The sequence below is a fragment of the Sphaerodactylus townsendi genome, linkage group LG02 (genome assembly GCF_021028975.2).
Source record: "Sphaerodactylus townsendi isolate TG3544 linkage group LG02, MPM_Stown_v2.3, whole genome shotgun sequence".
Taxonomy (NCBI): domain Eukaryota; kingdom Metazoa; phylum Chordata; class Lepidosauria; order Squamata; family Sphaerodactylidae; genus Sphaerodactylus; species Sphaerodactylus townsendi.
This window is the reverse complement of record NC_059426.1, coordinates 111993619-112014457: the sequence shown is the minus strand read 5'-3', so window position 1 is coordinate 112014457 and position 20839 is coordinate 111993619. Positions and strand designations below refer to the sequence as shown.

Below are 20839 nucleotides of genomic sequence, written 5' to 3'. Positions count from 1 at the left end.
CCCATTTCAGCACCAAGAACTATCATGGAGCACCATGAACTAGAATTTGGTCATAGAGAAAAAGCTCATTGCACTACAACAAACCTCAACATATTCAACATTTTCAAACATATCACCACGATGATAGCGAACAGGTTGGTCCCACTGGCAATGCAAATTGTGCTGCTGGTTGCCCAAGCGACAAATCTGATGGTTTCCTGCAGGATATAAATATAAAACAAAAGTTCATATTTAATTATATGTTGCCTGCGCCATAAACCTGTGAGTGCTTAACCAAAGTGTCCACAAATGGAACATAATGTCTAATCTATAATGATACTTCTGTATTATTACTTGAGCTAACTTCACAGAACATAGGAATTTCAATACCCTGTTACCTATGTTTCAGTTGTGTGCATACACTATTGGATAAAAGATGCAACACTACGAGAAAAGTTAAGATATATCTGAGAGGCAACTATTTCATGTATTTTTACCATTTCAGAACACGCCATGTCCTCTATTTATTGACCAGCATCCAAATAGGTTAGTAGTTGCATACAAAACACTGGGGCACACAGAGGGCATCTACCCAATTTTCCTTCCAACAGCAGTCCTAATAGGTCAGACTAACTTAATCTGAGCTTTGAAGCTAAGCTCAACATTTGGACGGGAAACCACCAAGGAAGACAAGTGCTGATATGTACAGCTCCGTTCATCTCTTTTGTTTTAAACCCCATCAGATGGAACTTCATAAGTTCACAATGAGTCAGAAGCACACTTCATATATTTTGGCCCTGATCTGAATAGACCTGATCTCATCAAATCTGAGAAGCTAAGAAGAGCAAGTCTTGGTTAGTGCTTGACTGGAAAACCACCAAGGGAGTCTAGGGCTGTTATGCAGAGGCAGGTAGTGGCAAACCACCTCTGAATGTCTCTTGCCTTCAAAACCGTGCGGGGTCTCTGTAGGTCAGCTGCAATTTGGGCAATGACAAACCATCTCTACTCATCTCTTGCCTGAAAATCAATGAGGTGGAACTTCATGGGATCGCTTTAAGTCGGTTGTGACTGAACGGTATACTGTATCTTTACCACCCCCTTATGTCTAATAAAATGCTGCTCTGGATGCCCACTAGCTTTTGGGGGAAGCTTGGATTAATGTTCACAGGCCAATGCTGCCAAATGAAAGAGGCTGAAAAGCTCACACATAGCCTTTCAGATCTTGACCATGGAAGTTTAACAGGACATCACTCACAGGCTCTGTGTAGAACTTACTGAAATGCAAATAGATCAAACAATTCTTGAACTGGAATATTTCTCCAGTTAATATCCCGCTCAATAGAATACTATCTGTCATTTATCAAAAAGCACAGGTTCCATATAAAAGCAGCATTCCTTCATGGACCATGTGGACATTTTTCAAAATGGCTAAAGAATGTTGTAATGTGACAAGTACCCAGCTGTGCTTCTTTTGCCATCTGTGTCTCATGGATGATGTTCCTCAAGATCTGCTCTTCCTGAATCAGCTTGTGCTTTTCTAAGATCTCCTGTTGTCTCAAGTAATGGTCATGCTGCTTCTGATATTCCTTCAGTTCATTTAAGGTTCGCTGAAGTGATCTTAAAAATGTCAAAGAGAATTGAGTTCAAGGTGTTTTAAACATTATTTTCTGATGAATATACATTAGCTCTAGCTTCATAGAGGTTGTGATTTGCTTTCTGTTAATTCTTTACAATGTTTTAACTAGGCAGAATGGAGTTATAGCTTGCTTGAATTTTGAGAGGATGTACTACATGCCTACACTCTGACCTGGAAGGCCCAGGTTAGCTCAACCTCTTAAATCTGAGAAGCGAAGTAGGTTTGGCCCTGGTTAATACTTGGATTGGAAACCATCACGGAAGTCCAAGGTTGTCAGGCAATGGCAAACTGCCTATGTTTGTCTCATACCTTGAAAACCCTATCAGGTCACCATAAATTGGGTGTGGTTTGACACTTTCCATTACCTACCTATGCTGGGCCTCAAGTTTCTGTTCGAGCTTTTGCTGACATAGGACAGCATGCTTCCTTTTTATTGCTTGCTCAAACCCTGGTTTGGCCTGTAAAGCATGATCATAACATAGTACTGAGTGGTTGTATTCCCCAAGCATCTGGAAAAGGATTAAGAAAAAAGGGATGTTAGCACATTCCGTGAGCAATAAAATATTACTTTTGAGCTTTTTTACAGCAATTACTATTTTCATCAGGGGATTGCTCAAAAAGTCGAATTATGTGTAATATATTAGTTACTTTAGTCAAACTCTCAAACAAATGCCTCAGATAAAAAGTTGTCTGTCAGCTGAAAGATCAGTTCCTCTGCAAAGGATCCCGTCACTCGCACCCTTAAAGCGTGCCTGTTCTTACTGCATGACAGAACTAAGTAACATGATGCAACCATTATAGAGATGATGCAACCATTGAAAAGATTGTATTTACTGCATATATGTTTCCCAAAGTATAATAGCTAGTGAAGACATCACTGTAATCCAGAGCAGCATGGACCACGATGGCTGCATCAGCTGAGAAGTGTGCTCTGTGCAACACGTTTGCCAGGTTTATCAGTGCAACATCTTTATTGTGCCTGAAAGAGAGGAAAGAACAAGTTGTTTCTGAATCACTATCAAAAAGGGCTTTCCCAATGAAGCTGAAACGTTGAAGCTCTAGGTTTGTTCTCTGGCATCCCTCTAGAGTAGTGGTGGCGATGGGAATTGTAGTCCATAACATCTGGAGTGCCAAAGGTTTGCCACCACGGCTCTAGAGGAAGCCAAGATGTCAGAACTGGGAAGTTGCTTCCCTGAGTCTGTGCTAAGATAGACTTTAGACAAGGTACCAGACAAGGCTTTAGACAAGGTGCTTGTAGAGCCACGGATCTGGCTCCATTTGAAAGAGTTCTTTGTCTCCTAATGTCACACTTTGGTATGACTGCTTTATGATTTACAAACCACATTAAGTTAAAATATATTTGAAAAATCACCTGGACAAAACTACCCTGTAGAAAGCAGGTGGATTAGACAAGTTTTTAAAATACTTAATAGTTCCATTGTACTCTTTGCACTTTATCAACTTTCTTTGGTCACAGAACTACAATTTCAGACATAAAACAATCCATCTGAAACAAGGTTTCAATACACCTAATTTTATCAAACATTTGCCAATTTATTTCAGCTTTATCCTCACTAGGAACGTAAAGTGGCTCACATCATTCTCCTCTCCTCCATTTTATCCTGAAAACATCCCTGTAAGGTATCTCAGGCTGAGAGTGAGTGACTGGTCCAAGATTACCCAGTAAGTTTCATGGCAGAGCGGAGGTTAGAACCTGAGACTTCAGATCCTAATCTGACCTCTAACCATTATACTACCCTGGCTCTCTGACTTTGTGAGGTCATGGGAAATGCCTTATTGAAATAAAACCACACAAAACTAACACAAAAAACCCCCCAGCTTACTAAATCCTAAAACGGTGCCTTGATTTATTACTCCACAACTTTTTTGTAGCAAAATAATAACAGTTGTATAACAATCCAAAGGAGACAGTTGTATAACAATCCAAAGGAGACAATCCAGCGTGGTGTACTGGTTAAGTTGTCAGACTAAGATCTGAAAAAGCCCAGGTTTGAATCCCCACTCTGCCATGGAAACTTGCTGGATGACCTTGGGCCAGTCACACTCTCAGCCCTGAACCTGGATAGAAGACTTTCAAGGAATACGAGGCGCATAACATAAGACAGGCAATGGCAAACTACCTCTGCATGTCTCTTGCCTTGAAAACCCTATGGGGTTGCCGTAAGTGGGCTGAGACTTGAAACCACAATACACACACACAACAATCACAGGGCTCATTCTGAATAGTAGGGAAGGCAGCAATTCAGGCCTAAGCTTGGCAGTGTATATATTTTGGATATATATCAAGACAAGACATATGTATGAACAATATTTCATAACAGGTCTTGTTGCAGCACATTTTAATCCTTGGTGTAGAGAATAGTTTAAAGACTCAGTTACTATGGTTCTGAATTGGTCAGTTTCTCAACTCCACAGCTAAGGTAGGCTGATTTCAGCTTTATGTTCCCCCACTTTTTAACCAAAATTCCATACCCCACTAATATAGTTTATACTTTATAAAGGAACAGTCTGTCTAATACAATTTTATCCTGCCTTATTTTTAAGGAGATCAGCATATATATCCTAACTATGTTATCAGCTCAGGGAAGGAGGGGAAGAGAGATACTGATTCTGAAAGGCCACCAAGTGAATTTGAAGCCTGAGTGGGAATTTGAACCTAGGGCTTGCCAGTGCTAGTACAAAATGCTAGCACTGTTGCTATACTGCCACACAGCCTTGAAATGCATAATAAATGGACATTAAGAGATCCTGAGTAATCACCCTTGTTTAAAAACACAAACAGGAGGGCATTGGGACATAGAATCAAATTTTACTTTGTCCAGTATTCTTTGCAAGAATCCTACTAATCAGAAGCCACTAGATGATCCTCCAGTGAACCATAATCTATGTTCTGCCTCTTCTTGTTCTAATATATAGGAATATAGGTTCATAATGCACACATTTGTCTAACAGAACTATACCAGTTCTAACTATGTCGACTTTTTCTATAAAGGATTTATAGATTTGCAAATTACCTTTTTCAACAATGTTACAAATAAAAAATATGTGTAAGATACAAAAGTTACTCATGAAATACAGGTTTACAAATTCCATACGATATTACAGTGTAGCAAATGGAAGTAGTCAACTAATCAAACACCCATGGCTTTCGATAGCCTCACACAGCAGAAATACATTTTCTCAATAACTGTGCCAATGCAAAGCTTTGCTCTGCTATTTTAAGGGCCCAGATTCATTCCAATTGTTCACGTTTCACTGGTAAGTAGATTTAATTGTAAAGCTTATTCTGGGGTATGTAACTTATGCCAGATTTGAAATGTTCCCTTTGCCAGGGCCAAAGTGACTTTGTTCCTGGCAAAGAAAACATTTAAAATCTGGTATCAGTGACACACCTTGGTATAAGTTTTACAGTTAGCATAAAATGTCCACTGTGATTTGTTTCAGGTTAGTTTACAACATATGCTAAACATTTAGCCCTTCCGTAGGCTTAAGCTGAGACAACTACATGAAATATGGAAGTTAAACTGCGAATCACAAACAGAGTTGCATATCCAATCTAGACTGGACAAGACAGCAAATTTTGATCAATTTAATTTTCATCTATACAATGTGTGGTATTATGCTGCTTGTGCAAGCCATTTCCCTGCTGCATGGAGACGGCCTCACCTTGAAGAAAAATGGAGTGCCCGCATAGCACACTCCACCATCTGATATGGCTCATTCTTTATTCGCCAATAGAAGGAAGCCATGTTATACAATACCCAAGAAGATGAGTTCTGTAACAATAAAAAACCAAAAACAAATGCTAAATCCTTGTGTAGAGGAAATTGAAAACAGATTCAGAACACACTCCACTTTTCTGGCTTTTACAGTATACGGTAACCATGAAGGCCAGAAAAATAAAAATGGACTTCCTATCATTAATGAAATGAGTCAGCCTGTTACATTCTACTAGCACATCTTTGACCAGTTGGAATGTTTTCATGCAATGAGTACATATATAGCATTTGAACAAGTCTTTGTACATCTAGTACATTCATGCTGTTTTGGTACTTCTAGGAAAATGATTAAGGTGGTCACTGTAATCATACCTTCATGAGCCCATCATAAATGCGATGACCTATCTCTTCGATGCTTCTTCCTAGCAGTCTGGATAAGTAAGTAAATATAGGATCTTCTTTTGATAGCAAGGGTGCTGAAAGATTAACTCTTTCTTGAATACCCTAGATTGGGAGGAAGAGAAAAGTAAGTGATCTGGAACACACAATGAGATTCTCTAGTGTCAAGACCTCAGTTTCATCTTATTAGAATTGCTGTTGCCCATTAACATATTTTAATAGTACAAGAGAACATATTCAAGGGGTTTTTTTTAACACTCAAGAAATTGCCAAATTGCATGAAGTGATCCTTAGTATCCACTCCTGATTAAGTTCTTTGATACAAGAAATTAACATCCATCTAGGTTCAACATTCTTTATAAGGGTCCCAGAAAATGCTACATTAGTCCACAAAAACTGCCTGGTACTTTTACATCTTAAATTCTGCCCACTCCTGTTTCCTGTGAGGTTCAAAAGATATGAATACACATTAGGTTGAATTCCTGATAAGTCAGATAGTACGTTTAATGCAGGCAAAATACTTACCATGAAGAGGCCTTAGTTAATGTAGTGTATCTGGTTTTCTTTTGAAAATACTGATATACCTTTGACATTATTTTTAAAGAGTGTCACCAGGTGCTGCTAAAAATATTTACTTAAAATGTCCAAAGGTACATGACAAAAGATAAAATATAAAGCAAGCTTAAAAAATGCAGCGTATACCCAGATCTGAACAGCTTAGTGCCACACGCAGGACCTGGAGGTCACAGCATGTCTCTGAATACTGCAAAGGCTGAGATGTGGAGGATTCACCATTCAAAAAAGTCACTAGAATAGAGAAGACTTGCTCAAGGGTGTGCAAACAAGCAATGTAGTTTCTGCCCTGAAGTCCTTAGTGTAAGTTTTGAAAAAGTGGGGAGTTGCTATGCTCCTTGTGGGAGTGCGAAGAATCACAAAAAACTCCACTGAAAAGCATTTTTGTGCTGAATGCTGCTGACATATGTCTATGAAAGGAGTTGATCACACTTGCTTGGATGCCTCCAAGAATTATAGCTCACAGAAGGATTTCTGTCAGCCAAGCATTCCTTTCTTGCCTCCCTCCCTAAAGCATAAAATGTCTAGCAAAGTACTCTTCCTGGAAAATGAGGATGCCCTCTGGGGGATTGGAGGTGAGCAGCAGGAGGGGGAACCAGGAAAAACTGTCCCCCATTAGAAGATGCGTTCAGAGGGATTCAACTCAGTGTCATAACACTGTTGCAATTAATTCACATGGTCATTCACTAGTACATCCTTTACTAGTTTGTTAGCTGAAGAACTGTTTCTTCAGAGCAGGAGTAGCTTGGAAGAGCGAAGAGCAGAATTTGCCACAGCTGCCCTCTTTAACAACTGCTCTGAAGCATCCTAGTACAGAGCTGCCCCACCTTGCCTTGCCAGGAGAAAAAGGGAACTGCTCCTTGGGCAACGTCCAAGCTTGAAGACTCATTCAGTGCCTTTCTAGGAAGTGTTCCTGCTGTGGCAAGAAGGATTTTTTCAGATTCTGCTCCAGACTTGGTCCCAAGAAGAACACACAATGCTTTTTCTACCTTCTGCAAAGGACTGTGAAGAAGACTTTGCTATAAGACAATGGTCAGTGTACCAGTGGTAATCTTTTTGGTAATGTCTTCACAAATGCTTTCTGTTGTATTTTAATAAGCTAATTCTTCAGTCATTCATTATGGTCAAACACAAAAATGTATATGTTATTATTTTTTCAACGTATCAAAAACATTTGAACATTTTTGTCAAAAACCCAAGTAGAAAGAATCTGAAAAATGGGAAGGCAGAGAGATTGGGGTTAGTCAGTCAACAGGATTGGGGTGTGTGTGTATGTGTGCATATAAAATAGAAGCCATCAAGAGGACAGGTAGTTGAACAAGGAACTGACCATTATGAGGTCTACCCTGACCTGTATTCTGTGCCTTTTGCCAAGTATTACAAAAATAATGGCAGCTGCAAAATCACAAAACTGACTGAAAGATATTTCATATGCTTCACAAAGCTAATTCTGTGATTATACATAAGCAAAGCTAATTAGGTGATTATACATAAGCAATCTGGACTACAAGAATGTATTTAGTCAACTCAGCAAAAGGGGCAGGTTAGAAGCAAAGTAGAAGAAAAACATGAATAACTGTCACTTACCCGTAAGTGCTGGAATGCATGAATGCTATATGGAAGATCTAGAATTTTTGTACATTCTGGTTGTTCTAGGTCTGGGGGTAAAGGAGATTTTGTGTCCATATAGTCTTCAGGACTAAATACAAAAATAAAAATAACTGAATATTAGATCACAACCACAGGAGTCATGCACAAATGATGCTAAATATTTATATTCTGTTTGTCCACTAACAAAACAGATTCAGCAGAAAATCCTCTCTATCTTTAACTCACCAGGCAGACTTAGGAAGGCCACTCTTTCTTGCCTCTCCACTTCCGATAATAATGCTTTCATATCTTATAGGTCTTTTGTAAAGATTATAAAGTGTGTTCAGCATTTTGAGCATTTGAAATGTTCTACACAATACACACTGTAAAAACAGAACATGAACTGTCCTCACCCTTAAAACATGCAACTAAAAATTAAAGATTCAGAAATCTTCATTATTGCTCCAGCAGAAATGTCCAAACTCTTCTTTATACCGCTGGAAAGGATAGCTATTTTAAATTCTTATACAACTAGTCTTCTCATTACCTGATATCTTTGCTTTCCAAGGTGATATATGTGCCATCATAGAGATCCAAGTCCCCCAAGGGCACTTTAGCTTTGATGCAATCTGGATCTTCTTTATTATGTCTTTGTTCCAGTCCTGTGTCTCTGTCTTCATTCTCCTCTATATGGATCTTTTGAGCAACTAATTGTTTCTACAAGAAAACAAAAAAGTAATACATATGGTTGAATATATGTTTCTCCCTATGAAAAACTCAAGTGGCCAGAAAAGAAAAGTGTGTGTTTCCATTTTATCATCAAAACAATTGAGCAGTTGAGGGATAGGGGGTGGGGGTGGAAGGTAACATGTTATACAACAAGGAAGAATAAAATAAGTTCTTAACACACAGGTGTAGAAAATAATTTCTGACAAAGAGTTATTTTGCATGCAAAAGTAACAGTAGCATTTACAGGATCTTATCCATATTAAGAATCCAAAGCAAAAGCACATGATTTACAGCCCAATCCAGCTGAGATGGGGGGTGGGCTGAATGGTCACTGGAGTTGGTACAGGCTCACACTAATGTGTTTGCCCTCCTGGCCAGAATAAGGGGTTCTTAAACCAGCTGCGGGGGCAAATACGGATATGGGTGGGAGCTGTAGAGCCACACTGAGCTCTGTGGCATCTGACCAGCTTCCAGCCACCACTTCCAAAGTTGCACTGGCCTAACGTGAAGGCCGATGAAACTGAAAGCATTCTGGAGACGTTCCTGGAGGAGGAGGAGAATTAGTTGACTTCTGCCGGACTTTGGCCTTGGGAACAGCAATGGCAGGGAAGATGAATGTACACCATCTTTTCAGCTGGCATAACTGTTTCTCCTATGGAGGATTTTCAGGGAATTCTCCAGCTTCTCCAGACTCCCTGTGCAAGAGGCATGGCAGCAGTGTTGCCTCTGGCTGCCTCCAGGAATTGGATTGGGCTGTTATTATGCCAGTTTCCAATGAAGATACTATATTTCTAGCCATGATTAATCATCATATTGAACATAATCGTCAGGAGACCAAGTCTTTGCAAAGGACCAAGGCTACCAACATTCTTCAAGGCTCAAGGAACAGTGGGGTTTCTGTACATTTAGACACACAGGATAATTTGCAGAAAACATAGGCAAGAACATCTAGGATACACTTACAAAATTTAAGACACTTCAAATGGGCATATTTTGGATATTCCAAAACTCTTGGAATAGAATCAATACAGGTGTATGGAAAAGGATGGGCAAGCCAAGTGGACTTGATTTGCAATACTACAGCTCCTCACAAGTCATATAACCAGCTGCTTGTGAAAGACTCTTCTACCTCAAAAGTAGTTGTTGTTTTTTTTCGGGAGGGGGGGGGAGCAGTTATCAAACCCCAAAGCATCCATGATGTTATGTTTGGATAGAGAGTTCTGAAATACCAAAATATTTACATACCGGTAATTACCAAAGGAGTCAGTTATCACAGAACTGAAAAATATTTCTTCCAAGTAATATGAAAGCATAAATGCACCATTTAAAGTAGCAACAAAAGAGTGTTTAGCAAACTTTAAACAGTTATTTTAGATAAAGAATCGGATTAAAGAAGTGCTCACATGTACTGCCCCAGTACAATGTTGGACATTTTTCTTTGACTAGTTGACCTCCCATTTCATACCAGAAACTGCTTTTGTAACTCCCTTCAGTTCTAGAAGAAATCTGTCATGAGTCAATGAGGGCTGCTTCTCAAGAAAAACAAGTATGAAGCTCCCAGGGATTAACAGAACTATGTCCACAGTTCTTAAAAACAAGCCCCACAATACAGAACTGCCAAATGCAGACAAACACTTCTTAAATTTAGGACTTCTCCATATAGAAGCTAAAAGTGGTTCTGTGTCAACAGAATTCAGGCAACCCCTAGAAGTCGAACCAAACTTTTCACAGGGGTCACCTGAGACTCTCTGCATCAGTGTTCTCCATCTGTAAAATGGATAAATGTTAGGGTTGGGGATCACCAAAACATGAGGAACTGTATTAAAGTGTCATGGCATTAGGAAGGTTGAGAACCACTGATATAAGCATTAAATAAGACTACCAAGAACACATCCTTGACACATAATAAAGCATAAAAAATTAATTCTCCAAATGCATAACAAGGAATTAGTAACATTTTTGCAACAGAATGCTTACCTCTAGCTCTTTGAGGTAGTTAACAGTTGTTTCTTGTCTCATTAAAATTACTAAATCATGAGGATGCTTCAAGTTCATTGGTGAATCAACCTGGAATACAAAGATAGCCACAGTAATAAATTTCTTCAAATCTGTTTACATAAATCACTATAGTTTATACTATATATAAATCAGAAACTTCACCTTTTATCCCTATCAGAAAATATACAACAAAGGGTTGGGATTTTACATTCTTGGAAATTAATTTGAATTGCATTGAGATTTACATAAATAGAATATTTAAGACACAGGGATTCTAATGTATTCCTACCAATAAAGCACAGTGTAAATTAAAGCATTGTGGGTAGTATACACAAGGGAAAGGCAACTTCAATGTGAAAAGATTACACTCACTCTGCACTACAGATAATCAAATGAGTTAAATAACCACCAGCTATTAAAACTTCATATAGGAAGATAACAGAACTCATTAACTGAAATTATAGCAGGAGCATTACTCAAACGGGAGAAAGGCCAAACTCTCCACCAAATGGAGGCTCAAAGGACACTTTCTCTCGTTTCTCTTCCAGCCAATTCTTTGTTGGCTGCAGGTGGTAGCACTACCATCATCAACTTGGCAACAGCCCAAGTAGTGCAGGGCTAAAAGAGACAGGGATGCGGCTATGCAGTTTGCAGGATGAAGGCTACTGTTGCTTCTAGTGAAATGGTGGGGTGGTGATGGTGGTGGAGTAGAAAGACATTTTACCCCAGCAAGCTCAAAGGCATGCCTAGGTCTCTTTTGGCTCTGCGTGCCTCAGGCAGCTGGCCAGGAAGCGGGCCTTCTTCCACTTCAGCTGGTTCTTTGGTTGCTGGATGGGGTAGTAGCCATCCCCTGGTTGATCAAGAACTCCGCCTGCCTTGGTTCCACTGGGTCCTCTACCAAGTATGGCAGCAGAGTCAATCCATGGGCAACATATACAGCCTTAGTAGAGGAACATAGAACATGTGCTGTGTCTGACACCCCTTGACTGCAGCAATACATGGGTTGATCCAAACTAGGCTTCTACCACATTGGGGAGCAATTTTTGTCAATCCCCAATCTCAGGCTGTTTTTGCATGGCCACGCTGCGAGGGTGCGTTGGCATAAACAACACCGATGCACCCCCCGGGATCATTCGCACAGACAGTCGAGGTAGGGGTGGGGAAGACAGAGCAGCCTGCACAGAGGCTGCGCCGTTACCCAAACGCCTTACTGTCCCCTCCGGCCTTCTGGTGCATCGCACAGGCCAGGGGACATGCCCCCCTGCCCTGCGCGACAGCTGTGGAGTCGCAGGGCAGGTGGAGTGTCCCCTGGCCTGTGCGACACGCCGGAAGGCCGGAGGGGACGGTAAGGTGTTCGGGAAAGGGGGGGGAGGAAATGGCGCCTTCCAGCTTCCAGTTGGAAGACGCTGCTTCCAAAAAAACCTTGCTCAGGGAGTGAGGTTTGAAAGCAGTGTCTTCATGCCGCGGGGGGGGGGGGGAATGAGGGTGGTGCTGCTGTGATGCAGTAGCCTCCCATGCAAACATCTCCATAGGGACAGCGTTTTTGCCATCCTTAGGAAGCTGTTTATGGCCCATGTAGAAAGGGTCTCACTGTAGAATTCTACATTCTCACGTTGTTCTTGAGGTGCACCTGTTCTCCAAGAAATGCACTTCAGGCAATTCAATGGGCTGAACTAGGAGAAAGGAGAGTTTCATTTCTTCAGCAGAGCTAAACTGATAATGTACTGGATCCAATTCACATTGCTTAGGAATCTGAGGGACCTCTGAGGACTAAAAAAATGGCAAATGTAATGGCCCTGTTAATAAAGTATGCTGCTCAAGCAGGCTGCTATGTCCTCCAAGTGAACTATGGAACAAACATTAAAGTCCACAATGGAAAAAATGAACAATTGCTTTAAGGCAGGGTGTTTGTTGTGAGGGGGGAAGGGCAAGGAGATTGTAAGCCCCTTTGAGTCTCCTGCAGGAGAGAAAGGGGGGATATAAATCCAAACTCTTTTTCTTCTTCAAGGCACAAGAAATATCTTTATAACTTCATATTTATGTTAATATTTATGCAGTTATCATCACATATAATCCCCATCAAAGAGAATGTGTACACCAGGTTTTTGCCTTCTCAGAAATAAATAACGTACTCCTAACGCTTTTACCAACTGGTTGTTAAACTTACATATCCTTTCCTTCCCAAATGTGCACCCCTGGGGAATGAAAGCTCAAGAGGAAAATGAAAACGTTAGCATAACTTTAAAATTATACCCTTTAAAATGGAGAATCATTACTTTCCCTGGTTTTCAGGCATGTGGGGGGGGGGAGTAGATTGAACTGATTTACACAGTGACATTACAGCAATTATTACAGGTTTGGCAAATTGAAAATATACTTGTGTGTATTTTAACCAAGAGAGCAGGTTAACAATGACATTAAATGGTATAATGCTATTTCTAAAAATAACCCACTGTATTCGTTGCCCGAACTTATTTCTTTTCAATAGCATTATTTAGTCATTTTGTGTTCCCAGGTTTTAAGATTAAAGTTTTATATTTAATAAGGGTGGAACACAGTTAAGATTAAAATTCTACCTTAGAAAGAGAGGTTAATCATTAATATTGTTATCTAGTTAGCATTATTCCCACTTTGTTAAAGGCCTGCAAGCTGCTTTTTTTTTTGACAAGCATGTTGAATTTAATGGTGCTGCTCCACTGGAGACAGGATTCCAAGGTTATCATTTCCTCAAGAGATTTAAATTAGTTGCTGGTGTACAGAAGGGAAAACAACACTTGTAAATGGTGATGTATTACAGCAGATACTATTATGCTGAGGTCAATTCAATACCTATGCACTCAATGTCCTCTAACCAAGTTGTGCCTTTAAAAAATTTACACGGAGGAGACTGGGGCATTCTGAAGATATGCATCTCCCCACCCTCCAGATATTAGCCGTAACAGGGTCAATATTGGGCAAAATGAGGCAAAATGAGGCATTCATTTTCAATATAAAAAATAACATTCACACCAGAAACTACAAAATGTACTCATCCCAATGGTGAGAGCAATGCAGGGCAGAAAATATGATCACTAGCCTAAGGAAAATATATTTGAAGTGCTAAATGAAATTTATATCAGTATTTGGAAGCATCTTGAGAAAAAACCTCACTAAACAGGAAGTAAGAGAATGAGCTGGAAACTACATTAGTTTCAGTCTATACACAGATAACAGCTATTAGTCTTACACTGAACAGTCCTCCAAATCACTTGAAGCCATAAAAACAACATGAATATTCTACATTTGTTCTCACACATCAGTTAACAAGATTCCACTCTAAAATAAAATGTACAAAATGGTAAAAATTGCAGTAACCTTGCAAGAGTGCAGCCTAGACAGTACAAGGAGACAATAAAAGAAAAACTGTTCCGCTTGTAAGAGGCGATTAAGCTTCTCTTGACCCAGGCAAGACTCTCACTGGACTTGACTCATATGACGGAAGGCTTCACAGCCATAAACAGATTAGATTAGAACTGGGAGTTTTCAGTTGTTGCTGGGCAGGTGGAAACGTGCTACATTTAGTGAGGCTAAAATGTCCTGAAGTCTTGAATGCTTGAGTGGGCAACATACAATGTTTAACATTAGAAAGGTGTGGCAATTGGAAATAATACATATTTAATAAGACACAACACTAATATTTATTTATAGTATTTATACCTTGCCTTTTTATAGCCATATTCAAATTGTAATAATAAACTTCCCAATGATACACTCAGCGGTTCAGGAGCTACATGTGGCTTTCTTCCAGTTGAGCATTTTTTGAGCATTAATTCCCAATGAGAATTAATCTTTTGAGCATTAATTCCCAATGAGTCACCTCGTCCATGTTACAGGAAGATGGGCTTGTGCCTGGAAAGTGCTTACAGCAGTAGACAGGTGAACTGTGAGTCTACAGGATATGTGAGCCTTTGCCAGGTATAGAAGCAGAGGGCCAATAATCCCACACTATACTATTGTCTGCAGTCCCTGCCTTCTCAGTCCAGAACCCAGGTAGCTGCCTGGAGAAGAGAAATCTGGCTGCAGAGAAAACAGAGTAAAACCACCAATGCTATGGAAACCATCCAGGAAAAGAGCAGGCCGGCCACATTGAGGTAGTGGTGGTTTAAATCCTCTTTCTTCATGACCAGCTTGATCTCTTTTGGATACTCCAGCAATCTCACTTTCTTAGACGATCTGCTGTACCTCATGCTGAGGTGAGAGCGGGAAGGTAGCAAGGGAACTTGTCTCCCTCACCCCAAATACAAAAGGCTAAGATTTAACATTGGTGGGGAGAGGCAAACCTACTTGATCAGAAGTAATCTACAGTCCAATCCAAGTGCCCTCAGTGACTAGAGACGAAGGTGCCACCACCTCTGGAGTGGTGGTGGGAGGAAACAGAAACAAATAAAAACTCTGGCCACCTGAAAGCCCTCCACAGGGCTAAATGGAGTTGTGCCACCCTTTTGGGTGACGTAACTCCAAGGCCCCAGGCACTGTGTTCCTGGGCCAAAAGCCTGGGTGGAAACCAACTAATGTGGGCTCTACCCTGGAGAATGTCCTGGCCCACCTGCCCCTGTGCAGCAGAGGGGCGGCTAGCTGCCAGTGCCTTTGCCCTCTCCTCTGGTGGACATGCCCCTTATGCTGGTGGAGGGGGCAAACATGCTGGCATGGCCCCGTGCTGCCTCCATCAGCCTGTTCATGCTCCCATTGGATTTGGCTGCTATTAATTTTAAAAGGTGGTTTGGAGGTGCTTTGCCTTTTAAAAGTACTATATTACTTCTGAGCATGTAAATTATACTCTGCCCATCACTGTTAAATCTTAGCCAGCCCTTTTGTATCTGAGATGATGGGGAAGATTTCCCTCACTGCCTTTCTATCCTCTCTGCAGCATGAGGTACAGCAGGTCAGCTGCTAAATTATTTGTGTATACTTGGTGGGCTGGCACTCTCTTTTAGTTAATGGTAACTGCAAGTGTGAATTTTTGTCTTGGAATGAGTACCACTGTGCTAAACCTATTGCTAAAAACACAGTATTTGTGATTTTCAGATAAAAACACATTTTTAATATCTCATGGTTCAACAGATTCTAAGAGCTAGGTAGAAGTAGTGCGTAGAAATTTCATGGGGTATAGTATTTTCAGCGATGATTTTATTGTAGCATCCTTCTACCTATGAGACTATGTTTGGGATTATGGAATCAGCATGGACAAAAGCCATTTGGAATGTGGGCAGTAACAAGGAGGGGAACTGTCAGAAACTGACACAAAAAGGTAGCTGGATCTAACCCAAAACTTCTAAAACACTGTGAGAGATTTTGGATTCCAAACATAAGCTCTGCTGAGGCTGCAGTGGGAGCTTCATGATGCTATCAACAAGGTTGCCCTCACTGGTCCCTCCAGAGGCAGAACCCAACCTAACAATTTACCATAGAGTTGGGTAACATGAAGAAAATCAGGAGACAGTGAGAATAATGCTGGTGGAAAACACATAATAAATCTGACAGACTGTATTATGGAGCCCGCTGAAAAACCCATGAAGTGGTAGTGACAACAGCAAAAAAAAAAATGTTACTACTCTGCCACTGTTGCAGCAGCTAGTTCACAACCAAACTGTTTAATATAGCTTCTTTTTTTCTTTCACCATTACAACACAACCAACTTATGATGACCCCCAAGGCAAGAGGGATTCGGAAGGGGTTTGCTATTGCCTTCTTCCATCACAGCCTTGGTATTCCTTGCACGTCTCTTATCCAAATACTAGCCAGGTTCAGGGTTGAGAATTTGTGACTGGCCCAAGGTCACCCAGCAAAATTCCATGGCATAAGTAGGAATTTGAACCTGGGTTTCCCAGATCCTAGTCCCGTGGTGGCGAACCTTTGGCACTCCAGATGTTATGGACTACAATTCCCATCAGCCCCTCTCAGCATGGCCAACATCTGGAGTGCCAAAGGTTCGCCACCACGGGACTAGTCTGACACATTAACCATTATACCATGCTGACTTCCTTAAAACTGCTTAGCATCTGGTTATTCCTAAATCTGAGCCTCAGGGTCAGACAAGCAGTTGTGATACTTTTGCTAAGTTTTTGGCTGACCAAATATTGTCAACACACTCTGATGTCGATGTCTGTTGTATTGTCAGTCAGAAGAAGTACCTAATGCACCACCTGGTCTATTTATAGACCATTTGACCCAGTTCCATGATGGATGTTGGCAGGAACCTGGGATCTGTGAAGGTCACTATTTTTGTCCTGGATCCTTGCTCATTCTGTCTGCTAGAATCATTTAAGGACCACATCAACAAGCCCCTAATATCTACCATAAATCAATCACTAATTCAGGATACCTTCCCTTGGCTATGCAAAGAGGCAGTTAAGAACATAAGAACATAAGAACTAGCCTGCTGGATCAGACCAGAGTCCATCTAGTCCAGCATTCTGCTACTCGCAGTGGCCCACCAGGTGCCTTTGGGAGCTCACATGCAGGATGTGAAAGCAATGGCCTTCTGCTGCTGCTGCTCCTGAGCACCTGGTCTGCTAAGGCATTAGCAATCTGAGATCAAGGAGGATCAAGATTGGTAGCCATAGATTGACTTCTCCTCCATAAATCTGTCCAAGCCCTTTTTAAAGCTATCCAGGTTAGTGGCCATCACCACCTCCTGTGGCAGCATATTCCAAACACCAATCACACGTTGCGTGAAGAAGTGTTTCCTTTTATTAGTCCTAATTCTTCCCCAGTTATCTGTCCACTATTTAAAACCCCATCCCTACAAGGTTGGGGCCAATTATCCCACAGATGTTAACCTTCCCTTTCTAGACAAAAAACATTTGTGAACATTTGGGGCTCTCAAGGTCTCCTGGGAAGTGTAGTTCCCACCAGGCCGTTTTCAGCCTGAAGTGAACAGGTCACTTTTCCAGTCTGCACTTTCAGGGTGAACGAAGGTAACGCCTCTGCTATTAACATCATTTCCAAATAGTTGCATATCATGCCAAATAATTTCACAGGCAAAACAGTGGTGCTAGCATAATTCTTTCAGACCAAAAGCATTTTAAAAATATTAAATATACTAAAGTTTGTTCCAAATGCAATTACTATAAACAAAAGGCAGAAATAATGAGCACATGAATAACATAATCAAAACATCCAGCATGTGATAAGACAGAGCAAGAAAAACTGTACTACGCTGTATTGATAACTATTTGACTAAGCAAACAAGATCTAACAGGTTAGAACATAATTGTAATCACCAACACTAATTGGGGAAAATAAACAGTTTATATTAGGCAAGAATGCCTCATTTTCTGGCAGAAACTGAAGATATGAAAAAGGGAAATAAAACTGCCATGACATTCTTTTTCTAGTTAATTGTATTTCCTGATTAATTGAATTTTCTGAGTAACTTCACACATGATTAGCCAGTGTCATATAGTGGTTAAGAGTGCCTCAAGATCCAGATTTGAATCCCCCCCTTGTGCCATAGAAACTCACTGGGTAGAAAATGGTGAGAAACTTCTTCTCTCATAAGCAGAATGTAGGTTCATTAACAGATAATAACTACACCAAAAATAGGCCAAAGGAAGCACTATTTCACACTTCACTTCCGTTACAGTCATGGGTATAGGCAATAATCACTAGCTCAGATAACTTTTAAAGAGGGAGAAACAAATCAGTTGATAAGCGACTTGTGAATAGCTATTAGTAATGAGTAAATAAAATGTCCACATTCAAAGGCAGCATATCTCTGGATACTGGTTGCAAGCAACAAACTATAGGGGAGGGCTGTGATTTCATTCCTGTCTGAGGAATTCCTGGTAATAGCTACGTACCTAGACAAGATGCTAGACAAGAACAAGAAGAGTTTGGATTTATATCCCCCCTTTCTCTCCTGTAGGAGACTCAAAGGGGCTTACAATCTCCTTGCCCTTCCCCCCTCACAACAAACACCCTGTGAGGTAGGTGGGGCTGAAAGAGCTCTGAAAAGCTGTGACTAGCTCAAGGTCACCCAGCTGGCTTGTGTGGGAGTGTACAGGCTAATCTGAATTCCCCAGATCAGCCTCCACAGCTCAGGTGGCAGAGCGGAGAATCAAACCCGGTTCTCCAGATTAGATACATGAGCTCTTAACCTCCTACGCCAGGGTCTGATTCAAACAGGGTCTCTCATTGGGCAAAAGTCCATCAAGATGCACAATAGAAATAGTTTCATAAACGAAAATCAGAAGCTGACTTTACAGGGAAGAATCAGAGGGAGGCAACTTTCACATAAGCCCCCCCCCCCAATCCTATAGTGGGACTGGGGAGCACACCAGTACACCACTTTGTCGTGCCAGTATGGGTACAGGGCATCCAGCAAGGAGAAGCAGCACCTCATTCATTTCACCCTGTGCCAGGTGAGGCATGGTGATAGATTTGCACTGGCAGCCCAGGCACTTAAGGGGCTGAGAAGGAGCATGGCCACACCCAACTTTGCCCTGCTGTCTCTGGAGGAGCGTGGTTGGGGATGAGCAGCATAGTGGTGCCCAGCTTTAGCTTTACAATCCCATAGCAAGGTCAGCTCAGGAGGAGCATGGTGGCATGCAGCTCCCAAAGTCTGGCCAAAGTCAGGCAGTGTGTGTAGCAAGAAGCAGCCTGGTGGCGCATCCCTTTCTGAAATCCCTCTTTAGCCTCCATGAAGTGTGTGGGGACGTGGCCGTGCCTTTTGGGTTCCTCTGCTGCCCCTGATAAAAAATACAGTTCTTTGAAAAAGTATGGCTTTCGGGATGGCTGTAGGGCTTAAAGGCAGAGAGGACGGAAGGCAAGTCTGGGTCTCGAACTGCCACCTCCGGCACAAGACAGGAAAGACAACTACTCCACGGCAACCCCGAAAAGAAAGAAGCGGCCGACGAGAGATGATGAAGCTACTTCCACGGGGATGGACCCCCTGGAAAAGAGAGACCACTTCAGAAGGCGGGGGAGGGAGAATGTTTCTATGGAGACAGTTTCCACAGTGACAAGAAAAGCCCCTTCCTTACCTGCTGCTGTATCTTGCCGTCCTCGGTGACCACCCAATGGGTGGTAGCGGTGCCGGGCTGCGGCATCAAGCCCAGCAGTAACAAGGAGCCCAGCACCCATCCCAAAGGGGCACGCGCCGGCCCCCCACCACCTCGTCTGAGCACTCCTTCGGCTACTGCCACCGCCATCTTCCTCGAGCCCGGCCTGACCGCGCTACCCGGAAGCGGAACTGCTAAAACCGCCATTTTGGAGGAGGGATGGGCAGATACGGCCGACTTAGCCAAGCCAGAGAAGCGCGAGCAAAAGAAGCCCCCGCAAAGGGGGCGTGGCTAGCGTGAAGCAGGAAGTTACTCCTTCTATCACTGGCTCATCTCGGCTCCCCAACAGGTTAGTCGCTTTCTGACAAAACGCGCCTCTCGTACTCAGGACAGCGGGATTAAGGTGCTATTTCTCGCTTTTCATATAGCAGCGCAGGTGGACTGATTGATTAATTGTCCGTGAGCAAATCTGCTCGCCAGGATTTTTGTTGACTTGCCGATTTCTCCAGGACGGGAGGGGGGAGGGGGCTGACGAGGGGCTTGTAGACCCTGCGCAAGAGTAATTCCATCTGCCCATATTTTCGCGGCTGTTGCACTACCACTTAACTGGAAACATTCACTGAATTTAAGGTGGCCCCCTACAGGGAGTGCAAGCACACACTCAAGTGAAAATATGCACGTTGGTTTACATTCACAGATCCACACCGACACGTTCCGTGTATTATTTGAATACCACACTAGCTATCCAACTTCTCTTACAGGATATCTTGTCCAGCCTCCGACTCTTCCTTTGCATCAACTGCTTGGTTAGCTTTAGCAGCCCCTTTTCCAACTGCTGGTGGATCTGGATGCTCTACAGTTTCTCCAGGTTCTAGCCTTCACAGCTAGTTTTACTGAAACAGTAAACTGGATATTCCAGAGGACATGCTTCAAAAAAAGAGAACATTCAGTCTTCCACAAATGATGCAGCTGAAGCAAAAGCATTTCCCCCGAAACTTTCACATGCACAGGATTTTTATTTAACAACTGTACCAATGCAAATCAGCTACACAGCTTGGTGTAAAGCTTAGTTTAAAACACATGCAGGAGAAACTGCAAATAGAAAACTTTCACAGCGGGGAAAAATTACTTGCTCTATCAGCTTGTGCTTGATT

General features: G+C 41.8%; 1 protein-coding gene across 2 annotated transcripts in view; it reads right to left on the bottom strand.

Moving 5' to 3' along the window:
• The window catches only part of TTC17 (tetratricopeptide repeat domain 17), a 58857-nt gene extending 38965 nt beyond the window's left edge, over positions 1-19892 (bottom strand). For both annotated transcript variants that reach the window (XM_048485187.1, XM_048485188.1), the window contains exons 1-10: positions 19668-19892; positions 10624-10713; positions 8465-8634; positions 7915-8026; positions 5728-5859; positions 5303-5412; positions 2450-2594; positions 1985-2124; positions 1436-1596; positions 85-197 (exon numbers count right to left, since the gene is read on the bottom strand). In XM_048485187.1, coding sequence (XP_048341144.1) covers positions 85-197; positions 1436-1596; positions 1985-2124; positions 2450-2594; positions 5303-5412; positions 5728-5859; positions 7915-8026; positions 8465-8634; positions 10624-10713; positions 19668-19892 — 1398 coding nt within the window. The remainder of the gene's footprint in view (positions 1-84; positions 198-1435; positions 1597-1984; positions 2125-2449; positions 2595-5302; positions 5413-5727; positions 5860-7914; positions 8027-8464; positions 8635-10623; positions 10714-19667) is intronic.
• Positions 19893-20839: the final 947 nt, after the last annotated feature.